We start from the raw sequence: 26,569 nt of genomic DNA, 5'->3' as shown, positions 1-26,569 counted from the left end.
GGCTGGGAATTTAACAGGATGCATATTTGGAAATACATGTATTTTACTAGCAGTTTACAACGAAGCATTATCATTATATATATAACATGTTCAATAACTAACTTTTTTATAACCTTTATTTAAAAAAATTGCAATTTTTTATTACTTTAATTTAGTGATTTTAAACCTTTGGTCAAATGCAATCTACTTTTGTTACAACTTAAAATATGCTATTGTTTTCTGTGTCAGTACAAGACAATTCTGTCTTAAAGGGCGTGTAGCTGTGCTTTTGTACAGTTTAGTAGTTAAAACTGTTAATCAGAACTAAACTTGTTAAAAAACTGCAGAAAAGCAACAGACAACACTGTTATCCCTCTCATACATCTGTGTATTTTCAAACCATCTCACATAAGATTGTGTAAAACTCTGTAGCTAAATCATTTATGATTTCTGTAATGATCTGTACTTTTCTCTTAAAATTAATTCCTTCAGGACTAACCCTGATGGAAAGGAAAATAAAAACTAATACATGAAGAATAGAGTTCTACAGCTTTGCTTTTTTAAAAAAGTACCCTTAGTAGATCTTTGAGATCATAGACACGGGGCTGTGTCACTCCTGCCCACAGAACAGCTCCTACACTATATACAAGTAACTAATAGAACAATAGACACTATGTGGTAAATGACATGATACATATTGTCACACATTATATATTTCTTTACCGAGGAATGCAAGAAATTCTTGTGAAATAAAGTTTTCTGATGAGTCCCCTTTCTGTCGGGAAATGTGTAGATTAAAAGTAGATTATAGTGACTCTCAGAATATGATATGTGATGTTAATGAAGAATATATAACGTACAGATTTTTAATTACTGTAAAATGTAGTCTATCGCATTATTTAAAAAATGTAGAACAAGAAAAATCTAACTTATTGTACTAATACATGGTTTGGTTTACTGACATTAACGCAAAAGAGCACTGTACATTTTCCGTAGATGCCAGATTCAATAAGTTTTCTTCTTTAGATATGCATACGTTAGACATAGAAAGACATATCTAAAACTAGCCATGAAAAAGGCAGGAATTTGATCTCTGCAATTTCTTCTCACTCGTCTCACCTAGACCATGAATATTGTCCCAAATACATTGCCGTACTGCAACCTTTTATATCTCCCGGAGAGAAACATTACTTTTAAAATTTAACTAGATCAATAAAGGATTTAAACGGAAACAGTACTTTCAACTTGATAATTACAAATTATGTCGAATTAAGTGTAAGTATGAAGGTATAAATACGTATGTTTTTTTTACTGGCAGAAAGAATTATTAAACAACTTCCTGCGTTGTGTCTGGGGGGGACTTATTAATCGACGGACAGAAAAAGAGACACTTTCAGATTTAAAACAGCCCCGGTTTTCTGGAAAGAAGGCGAACTTTCTTATATTTATGTATACAGTTTTATTAATATTATTTTTACTTCAATAATTTTAATACAGGACATCATGGGAGACAGACCTTTGCGAGTGTAAGACCGTTTATGTTTGCTGCAACGTTAAATTTGAAAAAAAAAAACAATACCGTTAGCAAACTGTAAATTAATGTTTTATATTATATAGCAACGTGTCTGTATACTTTACTATAAAAACGCTTTTATTTTGTTTGCCTCCATATATTCCTGGAAGTTAACTGCCGTCCTATCTCAACTATCTATTAATGTCTTGTGAAATGCAAACAAAATGATTGAACACTAAATACGTACATGCGGTATTTGAAGCAGAACAGTTGTGCGAATTGCACCTTTTTAAACAGCGAGGGACAGCCTGTTTTAAATCTTTAAAGCTCATCTCTCTGAAAGGATTTAATATCCACGACAACCACCACACTGTTATATAAAACAGCAAACGGATTGTGCTAAGTCTTACCGAGCAGCGTCTTGAAGTTAACTGGTCTTTTATACCTTCACTTGCATTGAAAACTCGCCTACAAAACGTAGTAAAAAGTAATGCTTGCGTTGTTGTTGGTATCGTGAGATAAAATCGCTTCATTGTGTTTTTTTACTGTGGTTCGACTGCCAAACAATCTTAGCGCTTATCTAAACTTATTAGACCGCGAATGATAATAAAAAACAGCGCTACAGTAGTCGCATTGGACTCTATTCTGATATTTACGAAAATAATTGCAACTTTTAACACTGCAAATTGTAATAACGTTTTACTTTCTAAAATGACTCTAAACGTGCCAGACTAGGTTTCGTGTTAATTTCAGTGCATGATGCCATCGGATAGTTAATGAATAATGTGAAGTAATTTACCGATTTAGTTAAATGAGGGGCAAACTTTCAGTGTGGAAACTGTTTATCATGGAAAAGTTAATTATTGCTGATTAAAATATCAGAATTTGTATGTCGTATAATTGTTTTTGGCTTCACACAATTTACTGGCATTTCCTCCATACTTGTCTACAGTATTTTTATGTAGTGGTCTAAAGATTGACTAACCTTCATTGAATGGCTGGTGAATTTGTGTCTCTGCTATCGTTTTCCACTTTCTGATGACGCACGAGTTAGGTCTTCCTCAACAATAACGTTTTAATTGTTGTGAAATGCACAGAAATGAAGTCAAGTACCTTTTGCATGCAAAAGCCAATATTTCTCATTTGTTCTTGAGAAAGTTTTCCTACAGATTGCTTGCAGAGGAAATTTGTCAGGGTCCTGTTCATTCAGTTTGGAAACTTAAAAAACATGTGTAACTACCTCTGTCTGTATGCATCATGACATCTCAAAAGGTGTTTAGTACTATTTAGGCCTCATTATTGTTAATTCTCATATCCACGGTGAGGATGTGATTTTTAGGCTTACAATAGGCTGTTTAAATTGATGTCACAAACCTGTATTTGCTTGAGCTCACTTGGCTCATGTCAGTTGAGCAAAATTGGTCTTGTTTAAACTGAAATAACTGTTTGACTCTGGTTATGGATTCTGCACGTGTGAGACTCATTGAATTCATAATGTTTTAATTTGTTTTTATTTACAGTCTTGTGTGTGGCGATGTCGAGGGAAAGATCAATACCTTGTTCAACCGGGTGAAGGCAATCCAGAAAAAAAGTGGGGAATTTGACGTATGTATTCGTTGAACGCTGTTAAATCTATTGGATCAAGTTTATCCTGGCCCAAACAGGTTAAACTCACCCCCTCAAAGGAGCGCCAGTCCTTTGCAGGATTACACTCATAACTTTTCACTCACACATCCATATAGGGCCAATTATGAGAAACCAGGTGAACTGCATAGTTGGATTGTGGGAGAAAACCAGAATCTCTGGAGGAGGTGCAAACCGTACACAGAGGGTGTTCCAGTTCAGGATCGAGCCCAGAACTAGTTTGTGCCCATTTGGTTGCTAGCAGCTAAATGGTGTGAGAATTCTCTCCTGGTTTTCCATGAAAAATGTCAAGGAGACTCCCATAGTCCTTTCATTCATAAAAAAAGGTTTGTATTTCAAACCGTTCAACATTAGTTTCCACTGTTAGAATGGGGCATTTCTTTAATCATGAAAGTGCCTCTTTTTTTTTGCTTCAGCACATTGATTAAACAATGAAAATGATGTTTGCATAAATGCATAAATCTTTTTCACAGGTAGCTGCTTCAAGATGAGTGTTTCCTATTTACATTTTTGTTAATGTTTTTGCTGCCTACATGTAACACTCCACATATTACTTATTCGAGAATCTATAACATTGATATAAATAAGTATTCCACTAATTTTACTTCCGTAATTTTACTGTTCATCCTTTGTTAGCTCCAATTCTGAATCTGAATAAGTGCTTTAACTGAATGTCTGTAATTAGAGATTTACACTCTTAAGGTGACCTTTAAAAGCTGTTGCATGTTTGACTGAACTCTCTTCAGTCAAACAAGACCTTCATTGTTGTAAATCCATTTTGACTGTCGATTGAAATCCCATTGCAATACAGAATATCATCTCGTTCTAATTATGTTTTGATGTTAATTAGTTCTAATTAACATTTCAGTAACATTGCCTATAACAGATGTCAGACTTATTGGTTTATAAATATTGATTTGACTTAATTCAACCTTATTGTACTACATCAGCGGTTTTCCAGTTAGTGAACTCTAGCCCAGTCTTAAGTGACAACTGGAAGAGTTGCATTCATGGCCTATGAAATTTATGGCCTCTATTGTTTAATTAAGTGGTAGTATAATATCACTTTCTGTAAATACATTTGTGTTAAGTGCTTCCCGTAGTTTTTGTAACGTTACTGCCTCTCTTGAGGTTTGCTGTTTAATGTAGATCTTTTTAACCTCAGCCTGAGTCATGTACAGTAAGTTTCTTCTTTATCAACATAGCTGGGAGGGGGGCTGAATTAGAGAAGAGATGGGATTGTAGAAACAATTAGATCAGCGACTGGATAGGAGGGCACTCTGAAAGCATGAAGGAAGGAGCAGAGTCAGAGACACATGAAGTGGGAAAACCCAGGGAGAGATTATGTTCATGTCAGATTGTAAAACATGACAGAAACATGAGCAGAAACAAAAGCCAGCAGCCATATCACCCTGCAACTCACTGCTGGCAGCCCCACTGTAGCTCAGCAGGTGTGAGCCTGGTCAGTACCTGGATGGGAGACCTCCTGGGAAAAACTAAGTTTGCGGCTGGAAGAGGTGTTAGTGGGGCCAGCAGGGGGCGCTCACCCTACAGCCTGTGTGGGTCCTAAGCACCAGAATAGTGACGGGGGACACTATACCGTAAACAGGCTCCATCCTTTGGATGAGACGTAAAACTGAGGTCCTGACTCTCTGTGGTCATTAAAAATCCCAGGGTGTTTCTTGAAAAGAGTAGGGGTGTAACCCCGGCGTTCTGGCCAAATTTCCCATTGGCCCTTACTAATCATGGCCTCCTAATAATCCCCATCTATGAATTGGCTTCATCACTCTGCTCTCCTCCCCACTGATAGCTGATAGTGGTGAGCGTTCTGGCGCACTATGGCTGCCGTCGCATCATCCAGGTGGGGCTGCACACTGGTGTGGGTGGAGGGGATCCCCATTACCTGTAAAGCCCTTTAAGTGGATTGTCCAGAAAAGCGCTATATAAGTGTAAGCAATTATTATTAGCAGTTATTATATCTTATAAACTGGGGTGTGTAGGTAAAGGCTAAGAAACAGCCAGTGCAAGGAAAGTACAGTACTTCAGATTAGTGAAATGTGATATTTGATATTGTGATATTTCAGAGGTGCCTGCTGAGATAGCAGCTGACGTTCCTTCTTTTCTTCAGATTGGGATCATTTGATGGGAAATCGGAAAGTCCTGCTTTTGAGAAAATCAGTAGGGGCCATGATTTATTTATTTCAGTGGCTTACCATGCTGTAAAATATATGTTCAAGTAGGGAGCTGCGTCGGCATGCTTAGGCTGCAAAGGAACAGGTAATGTGTTTATTCCATGCTGAAAGGAAAAGAAAGGAAACACAATGTTTCCTTTATACCTGAAGAAGAAGGCTCCACAGCGGAAACGTTTATTTTTTTATTCACGTGGTTCTTCAGGCTTGCGATGACAGCTTTGTAATCGGGAGCTGTGATTTATGGGCGTGTGTGAGGAACAAATGAATCGCCTTGTTTTCTTTTTTTTTTATGAAGTTGCTGTTCTGCGTGGGGAACTTCTTTGGTTCCTCACCTGAAAATGAGGCTGAATGGGAACAATACAAATCTGGAGCCATGAAAGGTAATGACATATTCTATCCTGTTATCTGCATGAAATAATAATAATAATAATAATAATAAATGATGCAGCACACAGGAATATATTATTTGGATTTTTAAATTTCCTGTTTGTGTGTGAATCAAACCCTTTATAGTTCTGACACAAAAGTAGATTCCCTGCTATTTTGTTAAGAGTGTCTCTATAAGTCTATAAATAGCCATGTATGTATGTATTCAGACTAACTGTTTTTAGTTTTCCTCAGTGGTCCCCATAGATTGTCTGGGAGTTTTTCCGAGACAAATGTAAACATTTTCTCTGCGGGAGAGGCAGTGATTACAGTCTTCGCTTGTAATATTATTCTATTCAAAATTTGATGTATTTTGACAGATATTGTTGGTCGGAAGCTCAGATTCATATGAACATTTTTCAGTAATTTAAAATAATGTCATGCTTTTAATTCAAATCGGGGGTCAGTCTTGAGAGTGTTTTCTCCCAATGGAAAAATGGGTCTGCTTAGCAGATGAGGCTCTGTTGTGGACATTTGTGACCAGCAGAGGTCTCTCTTATACTCACATTCCCCTGATTTTTGGCAGCTTTATCCAGCACAGGGATCCAGGAAAGCCTGAGCCTATCCCAGCAAACAATGGGCGCACACCCTGGGGCGGGGTACACCCTGGATGGGGTGCCAGTCCATCGCAGGACACACACACACACACACACACACACACACACACCAGGGCCAATTCTCTTAGAAACCAATTCACCCACCAGCATGTTTTTAGACTGTGGGAGGAAACCCATACTAACACGGGGAGAGCATGCTGATAGCACCCCAGGAATTTAGTCCAGGGTTTCATTGCTGCGAGGCACCGATGCTAACCACTGTGCTGCCCTTTTTCAATCACACTACTATCTACACTGGTACTGTTTTTGCAGTGTCTTTATAGACCAAGCATGTATGTGCGCATAAGTGAGTGACATGCCAAGTTATCAATGAGTCTGAAATCAATTCTAACTATAGAAGTGTTTAAAATGTGTCCTTATGTTTCAGCGCCTATACATACATATATACTGGGAGCTGCCAACCAGGAAACAGTAAAGTATTTCCTCAGTGCAGATGGGTGTGAACTGGCTGAAAACATTACTTACTTGGGTATGTGCCTTTACATAGATAAAAGCATTGAAACTAATCCAGAATTTGCATTTGAGAGGGATATTTAAAAATATTGGTGCTGAAGCTCATAGCACATGCACATAGGGTCCGAATAGGGTTCTGTAAAACTGTGAGGATACTTCAGATATCTTTTTTTTTTTTATGGGCCGTCTTATAGAATCCATAGTGTTTCATTTCATAGAAGGAAAAAACTATAAATAGTTTTTTTATTATTGAGATTTCTGCTGGTCTCTTGCTAAATGAAGTCGCATAGTTTGCCATTTGGCATCACATTGTGTTCATTTCACTTTTTAACTGTCTTATAACAAAGATATTTTATTTTTTATAAATATATTTTATAAATATATTTATTAATTTATCTCTGTTTTATAAAGATATTTTAACAGGGCCAATTATCTAGTTAACCAGCTTTCCATTCTGAATTTACTGCTTTAAAACTCCCTATAAAACCTTCATTGCAAAACTGTAAAACAAGCAGCTTTTTTTACAGTTCTTTTAAAAAAAGTAATTCTCCAGTGAAGCATTTCTGTTGTACCCTTGAGCAAGGAACCTCACTCGGATTGATCCAGTAAAAAGCCCCACCATCTGAATGGGTACAAATGAGGGTTTTTTGCATAAAAGAAAAAGCCAAATAATAGTAGTAATAAAGTATATATTGATAAAATATCAAAGATGAATATCTGCTCAAATAATTTGCAAATCAGCTTCACTTGTTTACAATTGTTTAACCTCATTTCCAGATCTTTAATATGGAAAATGTCTCTTCTCTCTTTATTAATTTCCTGCAGTATCTCTGTACTATCCTTTTTCGGTTTTATGATTTAAAACTGGCCTATCCTATGTACAATACGCTATTTTCTATTGATTGTTGTTTTCCTTCGTCTCTTTTGTCTCCTGTGTAACCCTCTTTCAAGCAGCTCATTGTTGCAAAAGAATATGTGTCCTCATAAGGCTTGTCTATTTAAATTAGAATTGTGATAGAACAAATAGCACTGACCTGGAAGATTTAGGGTTCTCTTCAGTCTTAATGAAGAAACTTTGTCAGCTCAGATTCACTTTAATAGGAGGGTACATAGAAAATCAGAAACGGGTCTGTTCTGGCAGTACTGTACATTTCAACCTTGTGTTCTTGTTTGATCTCAGGACGTAGAGGAGTTTTCACTGGGGCATCAGGGCTACAGATTGCTTATGTCAGTGGCACAGAGGCACAGCATGAGCCGGCTCCCGCGTACTGCTTCGCCCCTAAAGACATTGCCGCTCTGCTGATTCCTTTAGTGTCCAGCTCAAAGTTCAAAGGTGTGGACATCCTGCTGACATCGCAGTGGCCCCGTGGAATTTGGCAGTATGGGAACAGTCCGGTAAAGAGTTAAAGTTATCAGTGGTCTCAAATCCAGTTCCTGGAGTGTTTATCAGTAGTCTAAAACTCAGTTCCTGAACTGTTATCAGTGGTCTCAAACTCAGTTCCTGGAGTGCCTTGTATGTTGTTGTTGTTGTTGTTTTGTTAAAGCTATGCAGACAATAGGTCAGCTGTTTTGTAAATTATTTATTGGATCAAGTGGTTAGAAAATGGGTGGGTAGATTTTTTCTTTCGGCATTTTCCAGTTGAAATACATTTGCGTGTCATAGACATGACATTAATGTTATCAAAGGTACAGTTACCTTTCTCTTCAGAGCCAAGTTAAAATTATTAGAATTATACAGCTCATTAAATAATTAGATAAAGAATCTGAGTACTGCCAGTATCTGGTTGGGGGTTAAAAAACAAGAGGACAGTAGGATTCCAGGAATTAAGTGCAACACACCTGATGTTCATTCTTTTACTCTAGACGTGGGCTTTAAATATTCCTTTTATATCCTTAAAGACAAATTCAATACATTTAGGAATTGGGAAAAAAGGTTTTCTAGAGCCTTATTACACTGTCTCACCACCCTGCCAGACACTAACTGGATGCCTTCTTAAACTCTTGTGGACATCTCAGCCCTTACAAAGCCCTGGTCATTTTTGCTTATTTCTATTGCTTATCTATAAATGTACACACAGTGGGGTTTCATAAAAAAAGTGGTAACATTTCTGAAAGTTTCTCTGTTTAGCACAGGCGACAACAAGCAAATTCAGAGGCCTGAATGACTCTCATGCAGCACTTTTAAGAACTTTCTCAGTAAATGATATATGGATATCCAAAGCCTACACATTTCGATATCTACAGTTTTAGTACTGTGACACTGCTAGGTCTCAGTGGGTCCAGTCCTGTTTCTGTTGATTAAACAAATATTTCACTACTGAAATTTCTACTGATGAAGCTGCCCCAGATTCTCTTGCCCTGCCTCTTTTCAGCATTGTAAACATGGAAAGAAGCTTCAGTTAGCAGTAAAAAACTATTATTTGTCTAGAGTTATTTGAAGAAGTGTTTTACTCCGGGTTTTTCCTCTTTTTAAAATTCTGTGTTTAATAACAGGACATTTGCACAAAATCTTGTGGAACAGCCTCAATTGCAAATCTTGCTGAGAAGCTAAAGCCAAGATACCATTTTGCGGGCTTAGAGGGAACTTATTATGAAAGGCTGCCGTACAGGTAAAGTACACTACTTTTTTTTTTAACCTGTGCTTGAAATAGGCAATGGGCCCTCAAAGTACATTTCCCTTGTGTAGTCGGTCTGCACAAACAAAGTGGAAATGGAGTTGCCCATTGCTGCTTCGTTATTCAGATTTTCTTTAATGGGTGATAGTTTGGTTCTTTTTTTCTCATCCATGTATATTACGATTATTGTGGTCCAGCAACTCGTATAAGTATATTCCTTTAACTGTGGAAATGCCAATCCAAATAGAGGTCTTTATATTGTTACAAATTTGGGGGGCAGGCAATGAAATAATTCAAATATTATACCTACTGAGCTGTAATTATAATTTGAGGCACTTTGAGTTGCTTATATTCTCTGGCAAAGCTCTAGCGATATCAGTCAGAGGCAGAGATGAACAGACTTTTGTTAACAATCGCACAACTGACACAAAATATACAACTTTAATCATTATTCTATATACAAAATAAGGTGTCAGAGGCCTGTGTTCTACAAGCCCAGAATGCTAGGCTTGTATTCTGAAATACTATAAAATGCCTCGAGAGGCCAACAATGAGAAATACCCTGCATCCTCAATAAAAGAACAAGATGCAAGGCTAGTATGAATAAAAATAAGGACAACGTGAACCAAAACGTTTTATGGCACCAAAATAATGGAAAACTTTATTTTAATGACCCATTATGGGATGTTATGAATTCCTCACTCTGCCTTCTGACTTGTCTCCACTGCAGAAACCACATGGTGCTCCAGGAGAGTGCTCAGCACGTCAGCCGGTTCATAGCGCTGGCCAGCGTCAACAATGCCAGCAAGAAGAAGGTAAAGCCATGATCATACCACTTAAACGATAACTTAATCATCGATTCTTACACCTATTTTCTGTTTCTTTCAATTCAATTCATGGGGGAGTTGAAGACTATCCCAGCAAGTAGCTGGCACAAGGCAGGGTACACCTTGGATGGATGCCAGTCCATTGCAGGGCACACACAGACACACACCAGGGCACATTTTCCCATGAGCTAATTAACCTCCCAGCATGTGTTTGGACTGCGGTAGGAAACCCATGTGAGCATTGGGAAAACAAACTCCTCACAAATAGTTCCACAGGAATTGAATCCAGGAATAAAGAAATCGTTTTTCCAGGTTTTCAAGTTACTGCTATATCATCACTAATCCCTAAATTAAAAAAAGTTATCTTGTTAATCCTCCCACTGATCTAATCTGTATGGAAATCTATTTAAATGTGATTTTGCAGTATATAAGGTCCTTTAGGACTTTTTCCAACGCTGCTTCTGGAAATTGGCTTATCTGAAGATTACATTCACCTTTTTATTTGGCTTTCCGTTTTGTCAGAAATTGCTGCATTTGGTACTTTTTGCATTTTGTTTTCTTATGAGAATTTCCCTTGTTGTCTGTTTAAAGTTTGGGTACAATCACCGGTCTATGTTTCCTTTAAACCTCCTTTTTGGAGACAAAAATGTGTGGAATCAGCCCACAGTTCATGATTGTACATATCAATGCAAAATCTTTTCTGCATTACTTTGAAGATCTTTGTGTGATGCATTTTGTTTTTGTAATCCCACAGTATTTGTATGCCTTTAGTATTGTCCCAATGAAAACCATGGATCCGGCTGAACTGGTGAAACAGCCACAAGATGTCACTGAAAACCCATACAGGAAAACTGGGAAAGAGGCCAAGAAGGAGAAAGCAGCACCTGCTGCAGCTGTGGATGAAGTATGTGTTCCCCCCCCTTTGTGCTCCTGATAATCGGCATCTGCAGACTCATGTGTCAGATATAAATGGATGTTTGATCAATCCATCTTCTAGCTGCTATATCCAGTTCAGGGTCACGGGGGGAGATGGAACCTATCCCAGCAAGCAACGGGCATAAGGCAGGGTACTCCCTGGATGGGATGCCAGTCCATTGCGGGGCACATAGACGCACTCATATCAGGGCCAATTTTCCCAGAAGCCAGATAACCCACCAGAATGTCTTTGGACTGTGGGAGGAACTTGGAGCACACGGAGAAAACCCACGCAAACACGGAAAACATGTCAACTCCACACAGACAGCACCCCTGGTCTGGAATTGAACCCAGGACCCCAGCGCTGCGAGGCAGCAATACTGACCAGTGCTCCACCGTGCCTCCCCTTAGTGTACATCTAGGTGACATATATGTGGTCCCCATCAGGGGACCATGTATTAAATGGATTTTTGGAACAGGGAGCTGGACCAGGAGCTTGCTCCGTCCTCTCCACACATCGGCCCGGTTTTGCAACGGTGCATATATAATAATGGAAACAGAAGAACAAGTGGATATGGTGCATTAAATGTAATAGAAAGCACACATGAATGTTCTTAATTCTGAAATTGGAAATTAGACATTAGATTTTGTGTAAGATGATTTTTATTCAAAACAATATTAGACTGACTTACTACAGGTAGTCGGTCAGTTTTTTTCAGGAAGCCCATGAGAAAATGCCAGCATCACCTCATGGCTTTCATATGTATGTGCGGAGGTTAATTATGTTAACTCTATGACTCCTAGGGAGGAAATGCCATAGGACAAGAGCAGATAAAGCAAAGTTTTAGCTAGTGGAAGCTTAGCTTAGCGTCTTTGTGCAGAACTGAGGGGGTCTTGTGAAACCAGAGTTTTTCACCAAAAACTTTGATGAAGGTGCTCTGGTTTCCTCCCACATTCCAAAGACGTGTCAGGTGGCTTCTGGGAAAATTGTCCAGGATAGTTTCCGGCTCCAATTCTTGAACTGCAAGAAACGCTTAGAAATCAGTAGGATGGTGAAAAACTTAACCATGCCACTGATGTTAACAGAAGACTTAACTTCTTCTTAAAGTTTGGCTGCTGTAAGGTGAGCACTGTTTGGTCTTGCATTGTCCTGCAGGAAGCTCAAGCAGACTGTACCAGGGTATGCAGAAAGATGGTCCTGTATTGATGTGGTGACCCTTCCCCTGCATTTCTGGTTTCTCTGCACTAGTCTGCTAATTATTGAAGCAAAAATTTTCATTCTCCAGGCAAATTCTCACATTTCTGCTAAGGCTTCCTTCAATTACAGTATGTTGATAGAAACCAGGTCATCTTCATTTCTCAACTACAGCGTGATTGTATCTTAACCCTGAAACTGTGTGATTGTCATTTTGAATGGCTAGACAGACGACTAATTGTCTGATTTAGGAAATTGTTACTATTATTCCAAACACTGAGCACTTGTCATTTTTGTGAAATCGTGACTTGATCTTTTTGCCTTTTGTTGTCCAAAAGAAAACTAGTACTCAATCAACAGACTGGCCTGTTCAGTGTTTAAAATATGCTAAAAATAATATATTACAGCATATGTGCCTAAATGAGGAATTAATGTAAAAGTTTATTTTCAGTTTGCATCAGTATGAGAAGACATCAATAATATTTCGATACTGGCCACATCCTGTAAAACAAACAGCTACAAAGCAGGGCAACCTAACTCTCTTTTTTTTGCTTGTGTCTGGTTGTAAGTTTCAGTGTAATTCAAACAACCGAGTATTGTAAAGGAGTACTCCTTTGTAAGCAGTAAAGCGTTATTTACACGCAGTTGATTAGGTGGGTTAGTGGGACAGAAGTGATGTAAATAGGGAGAGAAACAAGATGCAGCCAACAACCTTGTCGTGGTCTTCTTTGGAAAAGGGACAGATTATAAACCTCCTCCTGTTGTGGCATTAAGTGCCTGTCCTGGTTGCCCTATAGGAGGAGCCAGTCGTCCAGTTTTTCTTTGATTTGGGCAAGAAGCAACACCAGGGGTCACAGGGAAGGAAAAGGCCCTCAGAAGAAACGAGACCCTCTCAGCACAAACAGCCCAGGAAACCCCGTGAGTAATCGGCTTGTGTTCCTGAAAGCAGCTTTGAAGTGAATTCCTGTCCACACAGCAGCACGAAGACAGGCGTGGTTCCCCCCTCTTATATTTCTATGCATCAAAGCTTGGCTTAAAAGCACCTTTCAGCACGGGGTTTGGCACATTTTTTACCGAACATGTTGTGTGGTGGGGGGGGGGAAACGACAGGAAACAGCTTGCATCTGTGAAATGCGCAATCGTACAATGTTTTAAAAAGTAAACTAAGCCCACACGTTCATTAGAAAAGCCTAACCCCGTCCTGAAATGTGGAAGCTTTTGTAATGTCTTTAAGATGATGGCAAATGTGTAAAAACATTAAATAAAGTCCACTTGTGCTAAATTGCTTATTGTCAGTAGAAGTAGCCCTCTGCAGTTTCTGAACATGAGATACACTGTGTAAACTTGTGAAAGTTTATAATGTGCTTTATAATCTTTGTTAAATCTTTCCTGGTTGTTGCAGCACAACCCACAGGACCGTGCTGGTTCTGCCTCGCAAGCCCTGAAGTGGAGAAACATTTGGTTGTCAGCATAGGAACCCATGTAAGTCAGATGCTTTGTATTGTAGACTTTTATGCAGGACAGAGATTGTTTTGAACCTGCTGTCATCCCTCCATTTTCAAACCATTTCATCTAGTTGAGGGTTTGCAGGGGAGCCGGAGCCTCTCCTGGCAAGCAACAGGTGCAAGACGAGGTTAGACAGGATGCACCATCCATCACAGGACAGAGACGCACACACTCACACCAGGGCCCAGTTATCCCAATAAGTCAGTTAACCTACCAGCGTGTCTTTGGACTGAGGGAAGAAACCAGTGAACCTAGTGGAAACCCTCATGAACACAGGGAGGGCATCCAAACTCCACACAGACAGCACCCCGGGTCCAGAATTAAGCCCAGGGCCCCAGCACTGCAAGGCAGCAATGCTAACCACTGAGCCACTGTGCTGCTCACTGGTTATCATTTGTATCTCGTACTCTAGATATAGGATCCCCAATCATTTTTATAATAACTAATTTGTGGCATTTGCTAAGAGCTTTCTAAGGTTCTTAAAGACTTGTGTTCGAACAGAATCACACACATTGGGCGGAGAGGTGGCTCTGTCGCTCAGGATCTGCGCCTGTGGCTGGAAGGTTGCCGGTTCAAATCCCGCAGCAAGCAGAGGAATCCTACTCCATTGGGCCCCCGAGCAAGGCCCTTAACCCCAACTGCTCCAGGGGCGCTGTACAATGGCTGACCCTGCGCTCTGACCCCCAGCTTCTCTCCCTCTCTGTGTGTGTCATGGAGAACAAGCTGGGGTATGCGAAAAGACAAATTCCTAATGCAAGAAATTGTAAAGGGTTAATAAAGAGATATTATTATTACATGTTAATGAGTTGTCGGTATGACACTGGAATTCACATCTTTTCTACAGCACCGCTGAATGGGGGTTGGGCAGAGAATATATTAATGGCTGTGCATTTTTTAACAAATGTTCATGAAGGGGGGAAGAAAAAAGATGGAATGATGGCGTCTTGAGTGTCTCAACCAGTGAGTGGGTTCACCAGGACATTGACTGAGCTCTGTGATTAGAGGCTCGAGCCCTGGGCGGTTTATGTATGGAAGTTAATATTTCGCATTTGTCCAAAAGAGTTTCGCAATCGCTCTGCCCGTGGGCACTCCACCCCCAGGCCTGAGCGGCTGCGATGAGTCGTCTCTCATTCAGCAGTAAACAGGTGGCTGAGCGCCAATGCAGTGAACAGCCTGCAGGAGGGTCGGATTCATAGTCAGTGGAAGCCCTTCTCAGATGAGTCAGAAAGGGCTTCGAGAAGGACTTCCCAGAAAGGCTTGTTTGGGGAAGTGGATAAAAGAACAGGGATTAATAATTATAGTTAGTCACGCACTAAACAATGGTTAAAATATCCACACACACAACCATTGTCGTTTTACTTTAGTGTTTTCTAGATGTTAATAACACATGGACCGCATAAATACAGTTCTTTTGTTTATCTATTCATTTTGGTGTTTTAGCCATTTATGCATGCAGTGGTGTACTTACTGTTTACACTAATCTAAAATGTCTGTAATTAACCTTGTTCAGTGTTGCGCAAGGTTGTGTTTTTTACTGGCATGCTTTAATGTTTTGAGTTTTTTCAGGCATGTCGTTCAAACTTCTTTCTTCTATTCTCAACTTTAAGATGCGTATCATTAGGAACATAAGAAAATAAGGAAGTTGCAAAGGATAGAAAGGCATTTGAGCCGTCATGTTTATTAGGTGGCAAGGAAGTTTGCAAGAAAATCTGGATATCTCAATGAACCAATTCTTGAAAGTTCCCAGGAAACAGGCCTTAACATCATGACCTGTATAAAAAGCTTCTCTTATTCTCAGTTGTGCGCTATTGGCACGGATGAGATTGAGGTGTCCTGCTAGTTCCCTGTACAGTTTTGCTGAATCCTCCATTTAAATCTTTCATGATTCGCAGTGATGAGCTGAAATGGAATTACAGACCTTTCTGTAGCTGTGCTTGTCTCTGTTTTGGGTTGAACTGGAGTGGCAGTACATCCCTGTCTGCTCCGGACTGCATTCACTGCCTCTTACACGTCTCCCAGCCTCCAAACCTGAGTTTGGGGGGGTCAGAAGACTTGTCAGGTGACCCAGCCCTCCTCATTCTCAGTCTTCATTGCACTCACTCCCTCTTACCTTACTTTTTCCCCCGTGTATCTTTCAGTATTTTGAATTCTTTCTTCATGTTCTCTTATAATCTCTATTCCAAACTGAAGAGACGCAGTTCTTAACTTTTTAGACTTAAGGAGCTTCCTTAAGGCTTTTGAAGCATTAAGCATCTGCTTGTTCTTCTTCTTTTGAGCTCTTTGAAAGCAGCAATGGGTATTTTGTGATGCAGGAAACCAAGTTGGGCACAGAGTGTTTCGTGAGGGCTAGCTCATGTTCAGATATGGCGTTTCCATGACTTGCACAGAAACCTGCCACTTGTTCTGGTTAAGATCACCCCCTCTGTGTCATGGAACATTGCAGGAGGCTTCAGAGTTCTCTGTTAACTTAAGTGGAGTACTTGGGGAAAACTCAGCTAATGGATGGAAGAGTAAAACAACATCCCAAGGCAGAGCCTGAAATACAATAGGAACAAGCATGTTTCCTTCAGATTCCTCAGTGTGTAAATAGTGCTGTCATCAGGAGTGTGGATATCTCTTGTAGACCAGGGTGGGTAGGTAAAGAGCGGATCACCATCATTAAAAGGAAATAATTCCAAACCAGTGAAAGCTTATGACATTTTAGAGGCCGCTGCCAAGCAATCTGCTAACTTTCCTCCAAACCTGAAGCCCATTAAAAGGGTCTAAAAGGGCCTTGGGGAGGAAATAAAAGTCTAAATAAATCCTCTATCTACAAAATTGATCAAATATGCTCGAAAACACGGCGTCCCGAGTTAGAAATATCGGTAATAACAGAGAATGTTATCGGCGTGGACTGAAATATGGTGTTTAGACTCCTGTGCATCGTTAATGCTAATACTGAGAAAATGTAGAGGAAAATTGATGGACCCTTTGGGAGTTGAACACAAATAGGTGTGTCAAGTGCGACTCAAAACAAGTGGTCAAAACCAAGCATAGAACAGCTGAGAAACAGCTTCATTCTAATTGATTAGCTTCCTTCTTTGCTTCTTAAGAAGGCCCTGTGCTAGTTGCTAGAGGCTAGTTGATGTGGGGCTTGATCCATAATGTGAGAAGTGTTCCATTATTTATTGGAAGCCCTTGGAAAAAACCAGTGTGGCCACGCTGATTTAAATTGCCCATAATGTTGCCAACTGCTTATAATGAATCTCTGCAGTTAATTTTAGTTAGATAATTCTACTGGTACTCTCAAAGAAGAATTGAAAATAATGTTGATCTTTTTTTAATCTCTATGAAACTTTACAGATTTTAATATTAAGTGTTCCATTGCTGAGCTAGTTTGGAACACTGTGCTCTAGCAATAATCCAAAAATCTGACATGCAAAACACCTACAAACTCTTAACCTTCTGCTTTCTGCCTGACAAGGTATTGCACACTGTCACTAGCCTTGTCACCAGCTGATTACATACAATTAAGTAAGTTGGGCCATGCACACATGGTTATAAAACAATTTATAGCAAGTATAAGAAATAATTACTTACGTACTGGTGTTATAGCGTTCAAAGTTAATGGTGTCACTGTTTTGTTTTTAACAATTTAAAAGTTTGCCCGATTTTCTTGGTAAAACTGTTTGAATAAGCAGAGGTTATTCATAATATTCTAAGACCCTTTATCAATCTAAATTTGAAACGGACAAAGAGCTGGCCCACTTCTTTACACAAAGAGTTGAGGGAGTCGGGAACAATGTCACGTTTCATTTCAAGAATCAACTGGATGAGAACCAATTGGCCCTAGATGGGCTGAAAAGCCACTTCTAATTTACAAACATGATGTTCTTAAGAGCCTTGCTCCCCTCCTGTTTCTCCAGTGCTATGTGGCTCTAGCCAAGGGTGGCCTGACTCCTGACCACGTGCTCATCCTGCCTATTGGCCACTACCAGTCAGTGGTGGACCTCTCCTCCGAGGTGGTGGAAGAGCTGGAGAAGTACAAGACTGCATTGAAGAAGTTATACAAGAGCAAGAGCTGCCGGTGCATCATGTTTGAAAGAAACTACCGCAGCCAACACCTGCAACTCCAGGTAAGACCGTTCTCCCACCCCCACCGACAGCTCTGATTGACCGTTCTCCCACCCCCACCTGCAGCCTGATTGACCGTTCTCCCACCCCCACCTGCAGCTCTGATTGACCGTTCTCCCATCCCCACCTGCAGACCTAATTGACCATTCTCCCACCCACTCCTCCACTCAGGTTGACCGTTCTCCCATCCCCACCTGCAGCTCTGATTGACCATTCTCCCACCAGCTCCTCACCTCCGATTGACCATTCTCCCACCCCCACCTGCAGCTCTGATTGACCATTCTCCCACCCACTCTACTCCAATTGACTGTTCTCCCACCCCCACCTGCAGCTCTTATTGACCATTCTCCCACCAGCTCCTCACCTCCGATTGACCGTTCTCCCACCCCCACCTGCAGCTCCGATTGACCGTTCTCCCACCCCCACCTGCAGCTCCAATTGACCGTTCTCCCACCCCCACCATGCTAAGATTGATGTCACCATGCGAGTAATTCCTTTCTGTTTTTATTAGGCAGTTTCCCATTCATTAACATGGTAATAGTGAGTGCAAGACTTCAGTTATTGTGGCTGCTGTTTCCTAATGGCTGATCCTGACAGGTGGCAGGTCAGTCTGACACGCCACATAGATTGCTCTGAGCCTGGGAGTGTCAACGTGGAGCTCTGTAGAGCACCCAGTCCTCCACCATCCTCTCAGCTCACACAGGATCTCACGATCTCATTAGTTTAAGTCTGATCAGACGGCTCACTGCCTGCTGTGATGAGCGCTGTGCTCTGAGGGACCTGTGTTCCCTGTGATGACGAGCAGTCACAGCATAATGCATATCCATGAACATGTTCAATTCTAAAAAAACTTAATTAAATGTATCATGCTTTATACCTTGAGGTTTTTTATAATTAATGACTGGTTGAGGGAGATGGAGTTTTATTGAAGACCATATTCATCACATTGTACCAATGCATCTGTCTAGGTATTTTTTATAATTTAAACTGTAATGCAAAGCTCATGATGAATTGAAGTTATGTTATTTGAACAGGACTCCTTCAGAAGATTGGTTAAGAAACATAAAAGGTGGCTTTGATTAGCAAGGAGAGTTCGATATTGGCCATTTGCGGTTTAGATACAGTATTACAAATCCTGACGGCTGTAGTTCCATTGAATCGATAGTGGAAACTGATCTGTTCTGATAAATGTTTCACTGTTCAAACAGTGTGCTTACCATGAGGCCCTGGAGCTGTTGTCTTCAAACTGAAGTGGCATTGATTGAAAAATGTCAAATATGCAACATGTCTGGGTTACTGTAGACTGCATTAAATGGTTGTTATCCATATCGCAGTCTTCTTCTTTGTTTTTGGAGCATGAGCACCTCAGGCGCCGATGTTTTCAGAAACCGTGCAGAACTCGATCCGTGGTCAGCAGATGCACTCTTGTGTCGGTATGCGTCACCGCGTTCTTCTGATGACCACGACTGTGTCTTTGCACTGTGCGGCCCCTTCCTGTCTGCAGGTCGTGCCAGTGCCCATGCAGAACTGTGCCACGGAGGACATCAAGGAAGCTTTCATTCTCCAGGCCCAGGAGCAGCAGATGGAGCTGCTGGAAATCCCCCAGCACACCGACCTCAAACAGGTGCGGCAGCCTTCCATCTTGCTCCTTTGCAAGAGGCACTTCTGAAGTGTATAATCTTTAGTCCAGACTAGTCATGTTGACAGAAGTAAATTACTCTCAAATATGTAGGCCTTAAGGGTGGCACGGTGGGGCAGTTGTTCGATTTCATGGGGAAAAAAGTGTTCTAGTTCCAAGGAGTTAAAGGGGAGCTGCAGTGCTGGTTTCTCATACCAGTTATTATTGCGATAACACATTAATTGACCCTAGAGAAAAACAATGCGAATTTGGAATTAAGCTCAAAATCATGGACTTTGTGAAAATAGTGTAAGTCGCCATGTTGTCACAGACTTGCATGTGAGTTCCCACAAATTGTGATGTGAACTAGCCCTTCCTCCTCACTAGTTTCTGTAATGACTAATGTAATGTGATGGACGAGTGAGCGAGTACAGGGTGTGCAGCAGACATTTCACTGCAGAAATGTTCCAACATGATCTGCATGTAGAGTTAACAAGTAAGTAGTATTTATGGGCAAAACCGTCTGGAAATCGTGAGCAATATTTCTATTGGATTAAAAGAGATGTATCACAAGCCTGCAATTTACAGTCTCATACGACTGGTTTATGTCATGGGAAATTTTGTTGCCTCATTCTGATTCGCAGAACATGGCACTGTGCAGACCTGGGAATTAATTTTGTGATGTTAATTGGAGGTTTTACAAGTTGCTGTGTACGTTTTACTTTTATTGCGTTCGAAATGCACTCACTAATGCTGATTCTTTCTAACCCTAGAATATGAAATTAGTATTACAGTTCCCCTTTAAAAGTTCAAGAGCCGTAAGATAAACATTAGAATAAGACGGTATCCGTGGGCGTGTAGCTGCTCGGAAACCTTTGATTCATCCTTTTGTTTCACTTCCTCTCCTTAGCTAAGCTTTCTTAGCGGGGGAAAAAAGACTGTAAAAGAAAGGAAGTCAGAAGAGAAACAAGGTTGTCTGGAATGTGATGGTGTTGGTGTTCCGATCTCACAGATGTTCCTTTTGATTTAAGTCTGGAGAAAAACTTGACCACTGAGGGACACAGTGGTAACCATTACTGCCTTGTAGTGCTGGTACCCTGGATTCAGTTTTGGACATGGGGTGCTGTCTGTATGGAGTTTGTATGTTCTCTCCTCGTTCACATGGGTTTCCTCCATGCGCTCTGGTTTTCTCCCACAGTCCAAATACTTACTGGGAGGTTAAGTAGGTTAATTAGCTTCTGGGAAAATTGACCCTCATGAGAGTATGCGTCTGTGTCTGTGTGTGCCCTGTGATGGACTGGTGTCCGATCCAGGGTATATCTTGCCTTGCATCTGTTGCTTGCTGGGATAGGCTCTGGCTCCCCAGAAGCAGTTGGAAAATGGATGGATATGTAGCCATTGAGAAACTGACCTATTGAAAGGAGTATTTAGTCTCTAGCCATTAAAATAAGTCTGTTGAAAATGCTTTGTAAAAAAAAATTGAAGTGAATTTTATAATATGACTAGTTGTAAAATTGAACATAGATCCTATAGATATAGATGGATTTTTTTACTTTTTATTATGTTCCAATATGGAATAATAATGTATTTAATTGGGATTTTTTGCCACTGATCGATACCAAACACTCTGTAATGTCAAAGAGAAAACAAAGTTCTACAGATCCTCCAGAATTATAAATATTAAACAGAAAATGAGTGATCGCTTAAGTGTTTCACCCCCTTGTGTCACTATTTGGTAGAGGCACCTTAGTAGACATTACAGCCATGAGTCCTGTGTGATAAGTCTCTATCAGCTTTGTGCATCTGGACACCATAATCTTTGCTGCATTCTTCTTTGCAAAATTGCACAACCTCTCTCAGGTTGGATGGGGGATCGTTGGCAACCAGCAATTTTCAACTCCCCTCAAAAAATCCAAATCCAATACATTATGATTCCATATTGTCACAGTGAAATATGAAAGTTTCCAAGGGGGTGAGTACTTTTGTTAGCTAGTGGGCAGAGCAGTGGCTTGTGGCTAAAGATCTGCGCCTGTGGCTGGAAGGTTGCTGGTTCAAATCCCGGAGCCGGCAGAGGAATCCTACTCCATTGGGCCCCTGAGCGAGGCCCTTAACCCCAACTGCTCCGCCATATAAATGGGTGACCCTGCGCTCTGACCCCAAACTTCTCTCCCTGTCTGTGTGTCTCATGGAGAGCAAGCGGGGGTATGTGAAAAGACAAATTGCGAATGCAAAAAATTGTATATGGCTAATGATGTTAAAGTTTTAATCTTTATAACAAATTGGAGAAGGGTGACTTCGTCGTGTACTATCTAAACCTGACCTCAGTGATTGTTCCGATTGCAATGACTTGATACTCTTCTGAGTTTTATTGGAGATGTATTTTCCTGTTCTGTTTGTAAATTTGTTTGTAAACGACAGTGCTTCTGAATGAGACTCTGAATAAATGTGTCGGTGTGAGTAATCCTCTTACCCTCTCTTGTTCCTGTAGATTGCCCAACCTGGTACACCGTACTTCTATGTCGAATTAGACACTGGAGAAAAGCTCTTCCACAGAATAAAGAAGAACTTTCCTCTGCAGTTCGGAAGGTGGGTACAGCATGCCCAAGACTTGTATCTGTGATTTTTTTTGGACATAAAATTAGAGAATTATTGCCTGTGTTATAAAGTCGATAGGATGCAGTAAAGTCTGCATACAACAAAACTAGTTCAGGTGGTAAGCTATCCAACGTAGCCATGGCAATTGGGAGGTGTTGAATTATTGAATTTCAGTGCTGCTGGCTGGAAGGACTAAATGTATACTGAGAAGCAAACAGAATGGTAACTAGTAGTAAATTTATTTTATGACTCACAGATATATAGTGCTTACAGATATATAGTGATTTTTTTAGATACTCTACTCAAAGTGCTCTTAAGGTAATGGGGACTCCCCTCTACCATTACCAGTGTGTAGCCTCCACCTGGGTGATGCAATGGCAGCCGAAGTATACTAGGAAGCTCACTACACACCAGCTCTCAGTGGGGAGGAGAGCAGAGTGATGAAGCCAGTTCAGACATGGAGATTATTAGGAGGCCATGATTGGTAAAGGCCAGGGGGAAATTTGGCCAGGAAATTGGTTAAAACCCCTACTCTTTTCAAGAAACGCCATGGGATTTTTAATGACCACGGAGAGTCAGGACCTCGGTTTTACATTTCATCCAAAGGACAGGGCCTTTTTACAATATAGTGTCTCCATCAGCTGCTATATAGCTGCTAGCTGAGGACGTTAATGTTAAATGCAACAACCCAACAAGTGCTTTGTTGCATCCATATTGGGTGTGAAATGCATAATTTCTCAGAAAAGGACCCCAGATACCTATAACACTGCCAATAGTCAGACCTTTGTTACCTTCATTAGCTGTGAGTGGGACCTTGGGACCAGGAAACCATTCTGGTCTTTCTCAAAGAATGTGGTAATTGTCAGTAAAATGTAACATTTGTAGCACATCACAAGCACCCCAGCTTGTTTCAGCACTGAGTGGAGAAGAGGCCTGTCCCTCGCCAATAGCAACACATTTCAGCGAGCACCATAGAGGCTACAGTTTTGCTGTATTTGCCCGGCTCCAAGAGAGACCTAGCGGAGTACAGCCCAGTCACAGTCAGCTAGTAAAATCGCCCAGGTTCGAACACTTGACTGTTGGATCATAGAAGTCAGCCTTCATCCAGGTTGGTGCTTTTAATGGTGGTGGAGCCATTTAGGAGGCCAGTTCTTTTCTAATACACAATGGCAAAATCGCAAAAATAAAATATACGCATTGGTGATGAATCTATGTCAACATTATTGTGGCTGCTGTTCCCCAATGGCTGATCCTGACAGGTGGCAGATCAGTCTAACACACCACATAGATTGCTCTGAGCCTGGGAGTGTCGGCGTGGAGCTCCGTGGAGCACCCTGTCCTCCACCGTCCTCTCAGCTCACACAGGATCTCACGATCTCATTAGTTTAAGTCTGATCAGATGGCTCACTGCTGTGATGAGCTCTGTGCTCTGAGGGACCTGTGTTCCCTGTGATGACGAGCAGTCACAGCATAATGCATATCCGTGAACATGTTCAATTCTAAATAAACTTCATTAAATGTATAATGCTTTATACCTTGAGGTTTTTTTATAAAGAATGACTGGTTGAGGGTGATGGAACTGTTTTATTGAAGACCATATTCATCATGTTGTACCAATGCATCTATCTGATCAGACAGCTCACTCTCTGCTGTGATGAGCTCTGTGCTCGAAGGGACCTGTGTTCCCTGTGATGACGAGCAGTCATCGCTCTCATCCACCTGGCTGGTCGAATTTAATACAATGAGTTTAGGTTCCGGTGAACCGGAGTCTTTTGAAATCTAAAGAACATATTAGAGTTCGTACCTTGAGTTGACACATACAGGATGACACATACAGTATGTCTAGATAGCGTAGCTCTAGCTGTCCCTTGGCCACCTCTGGAGGATTTTCGTCTTCAGGATGTTTCGTTGTTGGCTGATTACCAAATAAGAGACCTGAGCCAGTGTAGACCCGCCCTAAAAATGGTCAAAAGATGGAAAATCACCAGCAAGCACCCTAGACGCCTGTTGTGTTTGCCCAGCACCAAGAGAGACCTACAAAAGAGGTCTTTTGTACCAAGAGGACCAAGAGAGAGTACAAAAATGCTCCGAGGTGGATATTTCCCCATCTTCCAGCAGCATAATAAAATGCATCTTGTCGAGTGCTTCCTGCTCATTTCTCATTTCTCAGTGTTGCATACTTGTGTTGGCAGGGAGGTCCTGGCCAGTGAAGCCGTCTTGAACATGCCTTCGCGAGCTGACTGGAAAGAGTGCAAGTACACCAGAGAGGAGGAGGAGGCCCTCGCTGCAAAGTTCAGGGAGAGCTTCGAGCCCTTTGACTTCTCCCTGCTGGACTGAACCCAGCTCCTGAGAGGTGGACACTGCAAAGCGTCTCGGGGGTTGATCAGAGCTCACCTTAAAGACTTCCCAAACTCTTCATCTGTTGAGAAAGTGGAGGACAATGGGGATTTGTATTTTTTTTTTATATATTTCACTCTGTTTTACTGATCAGTGTCCTTTGTCGACTGGTGGTGAAACCTTGTTTTATGTATTGCGGTGATAATTTGATAATTAAAAAACTGCCGATTTTTAGGTGGGGGAAAAAAACAACCGGGGATCCCACTGTTTAAAAGTGGAAATTTTGTGTGTACATCAGCATTTAATTATCTTCTTTATTGTTGGTTTTTAACAATATGCAAACCTGGCTGTTCCCCTGACTGATAGTTTTTCTTTTGTTTTATTACACATTTTATTCAAATACTTATCTACATGTTGGGGGGGGAATGTTGAAAACCCAGTATACCATTTAATGGTTAGGAAAACAATTCCTGCTTGAAAACAGAGCTACTTTTTTTTTATTCTGGAATTTTTACAATAGGTCTTATGAAATGAAACATATGTTTGTTTTTTACTGTAGAAAAAATTGAGAATTTCTTGTAGTGAATGTATTTTTTAATTGGCTCCAAAGGGTACTTGATTGCCTTTTTTGTGTTTATAGACTATGAGTAAAAAAAAAAACATTTTTTATTATTTCTCCTTGATGGTTAAAAAGCCAGTTCTGGGGCTTTTCGTCAGCCTTCTTTATGGTATAACACAAGCAGGACTCCCTACTATCCTGAGAACAAATATTCACAGATTGTACATAGCATAATTTGACAGCTTGTCATCTTTCAAGAAACAGCTGGGTGAAATTCTTCCATCTCTTAGCTACTACCAACCAAACAAACTACATGAACTAATGTTAATGATGGGGTTTTTTTAATAGCATAAATGAAACACTTGGGCAAGTAGCACATCAAAGGAGCTTCAAAACAGCTTTTCCAAAAAAAAATAGAGGCTGGTAACTTGTGGTAAGCCTGACACCTAAGGCCTATTGCACTTCTTGAGCCTCTTTGTCTCCTAGTAGGAATAAGTGTTCTGGAGCGAAATCACAGTCGGTCTCCGCAGCACCACAGCTCGGTGCAAGTGGTGAAATCAAATACAGGAAGTCAGTACTCCTTATTCCGAAGAATATAAACATTCCTCTTCCCACAGCTGGTTAAAAATACATCTGCTCTTGTATTGTGAACCAACCTATGGTACAAGGGTACAGTGTTTGTTGGTGTTCAGTTTAAATCACATACTGCCTGTGCATTCATAGAATAGGTATTTCCTGTTTCTAAGTACTCAGATGCAGCTTAAGCAGTGACACATGTGTTTGGTTGTTTGGTGCAGGAAGCCCAGCCCAGAGGGGAAACAAGAAATGCTAAAAAGGAATTTCTTGACGGTGTTGGTAGGATCCCCTTTCTGATCTTGCAACCTTACTAGCCTGCCCACTTTAAAATAAATGCTGTGCTATCATTCTTGTCTTGTGCATCTGATTAAAGTTCACCCAGAAAGGCACGCATATCTGCTCCCAAATGGTAAAAAGGGTGGTTACCTTGTTTTCATAACCCCCGTCCCAAAGACCTACCAAAATATCAAGAGCAGCATACCGAGAAGTGTCAGATAAACAACACTAGACTTCTGGCGTCCATGCTTAAGGTATAAAACTGAAAAGTGCAAAGAGTGTCGGTCCACCATATGTTGTCTGCCTTAGCTTGAGGGTTCTGTAGCCGTTAGATGATTATAGTTTTGTGTAGTAGGTAAGGATTGTGATTACAGAATAATCTTTGGAATTATAACCTACTTAGGGGGCGGAGCAGTGGCTCTGTGGCTAAGGATCTCCGCCTGTGGCTGGAAGCTTGCCGGTTTGTATCCCGCAGCCGGCAGAGGAATCCTACTCTGTTAGGCCCCCGAGCAAGGCCCTTTACCCCAACTGCTCCAGGGGCGCTGTACAATGGCTGACCCTGCGCTCTGACCCCCAGCTTCTCTCCCTCTCTGTGTGTGTCATGGAGAACAAG

General features: G+C 40.9%; 1 protein-coding gene across 2 annotated transcripts; it reads left to right on the top strand.

Moving 5' to 3' along the window:
* Positions 1 to 1,344: 1,344 nt before the first annotated feature.
* cwf19l1 (CWF19 like cell cycle control factor 1) lies at positions 1,345 to 26,027 on the top strand. 2 transcript variants are annotated; one of them, XM_069192038.1, is made up of 14 exons: positions 1,345 to 1,505; positions 3,013 to 3,097; positions 5,624 to 5,708; positions 6,739 to 6,840; positions 8,005 to 8,219; positions 9,318 to 9,433; positions 10,170 to 10,254; positions 11,021 to 11,170; positions 13,174 to 13,294; positions 13,779 to 13,858; positions 17,788 to 17,997; positions 19,500 to 19,619; positions 22,102 to 22,199; positions 24,401 to 26,027. In XM_069192038.1, exons 1-14 carry the CDS (start codon positions 1,483 to 1,485, stop codon positions 24,543 to 24,545), a joined length of 1,635 nt encoding a protein of 544 aa, XP_069048139.1. In that variant the 5' UTR covers positions 1,345 to 1,482; the 3' UTR covers positions 24,546 to 26,027. The 2 variants fall into 2 exon arrangements, with proteins under 2 accessions (XP_069048139.1, XP_069048140.1); XM_069192039.1 differs by having other exon boundaries at positions 1,359 to 1,428.
* The last annotated feature ends 542 nt before the right edge of the window (positions 26,028 to 26,569 follow it).

The sequence above is a fragment of the Lepisosteus oculatus genome, chromosome 7, assembly GCF_040954835.1.
Source record: "Lepisosteus oculatus isolate fLepOcu1 chromosome 7, fLepOcu1.hap2, whole genome shotgun sequence".
Lineage (NCBI taxonomy): Eukaryota > Metazoa > Chordata > Actinopteri > Semionotiformes > Lepisosteidae > Lepisosteus > Lepisosteus oculatus.
Note: the sequence above shows the minus strand (reverse complement) of the source record. Positions and strands in the feature narration are given on the sequence as shown.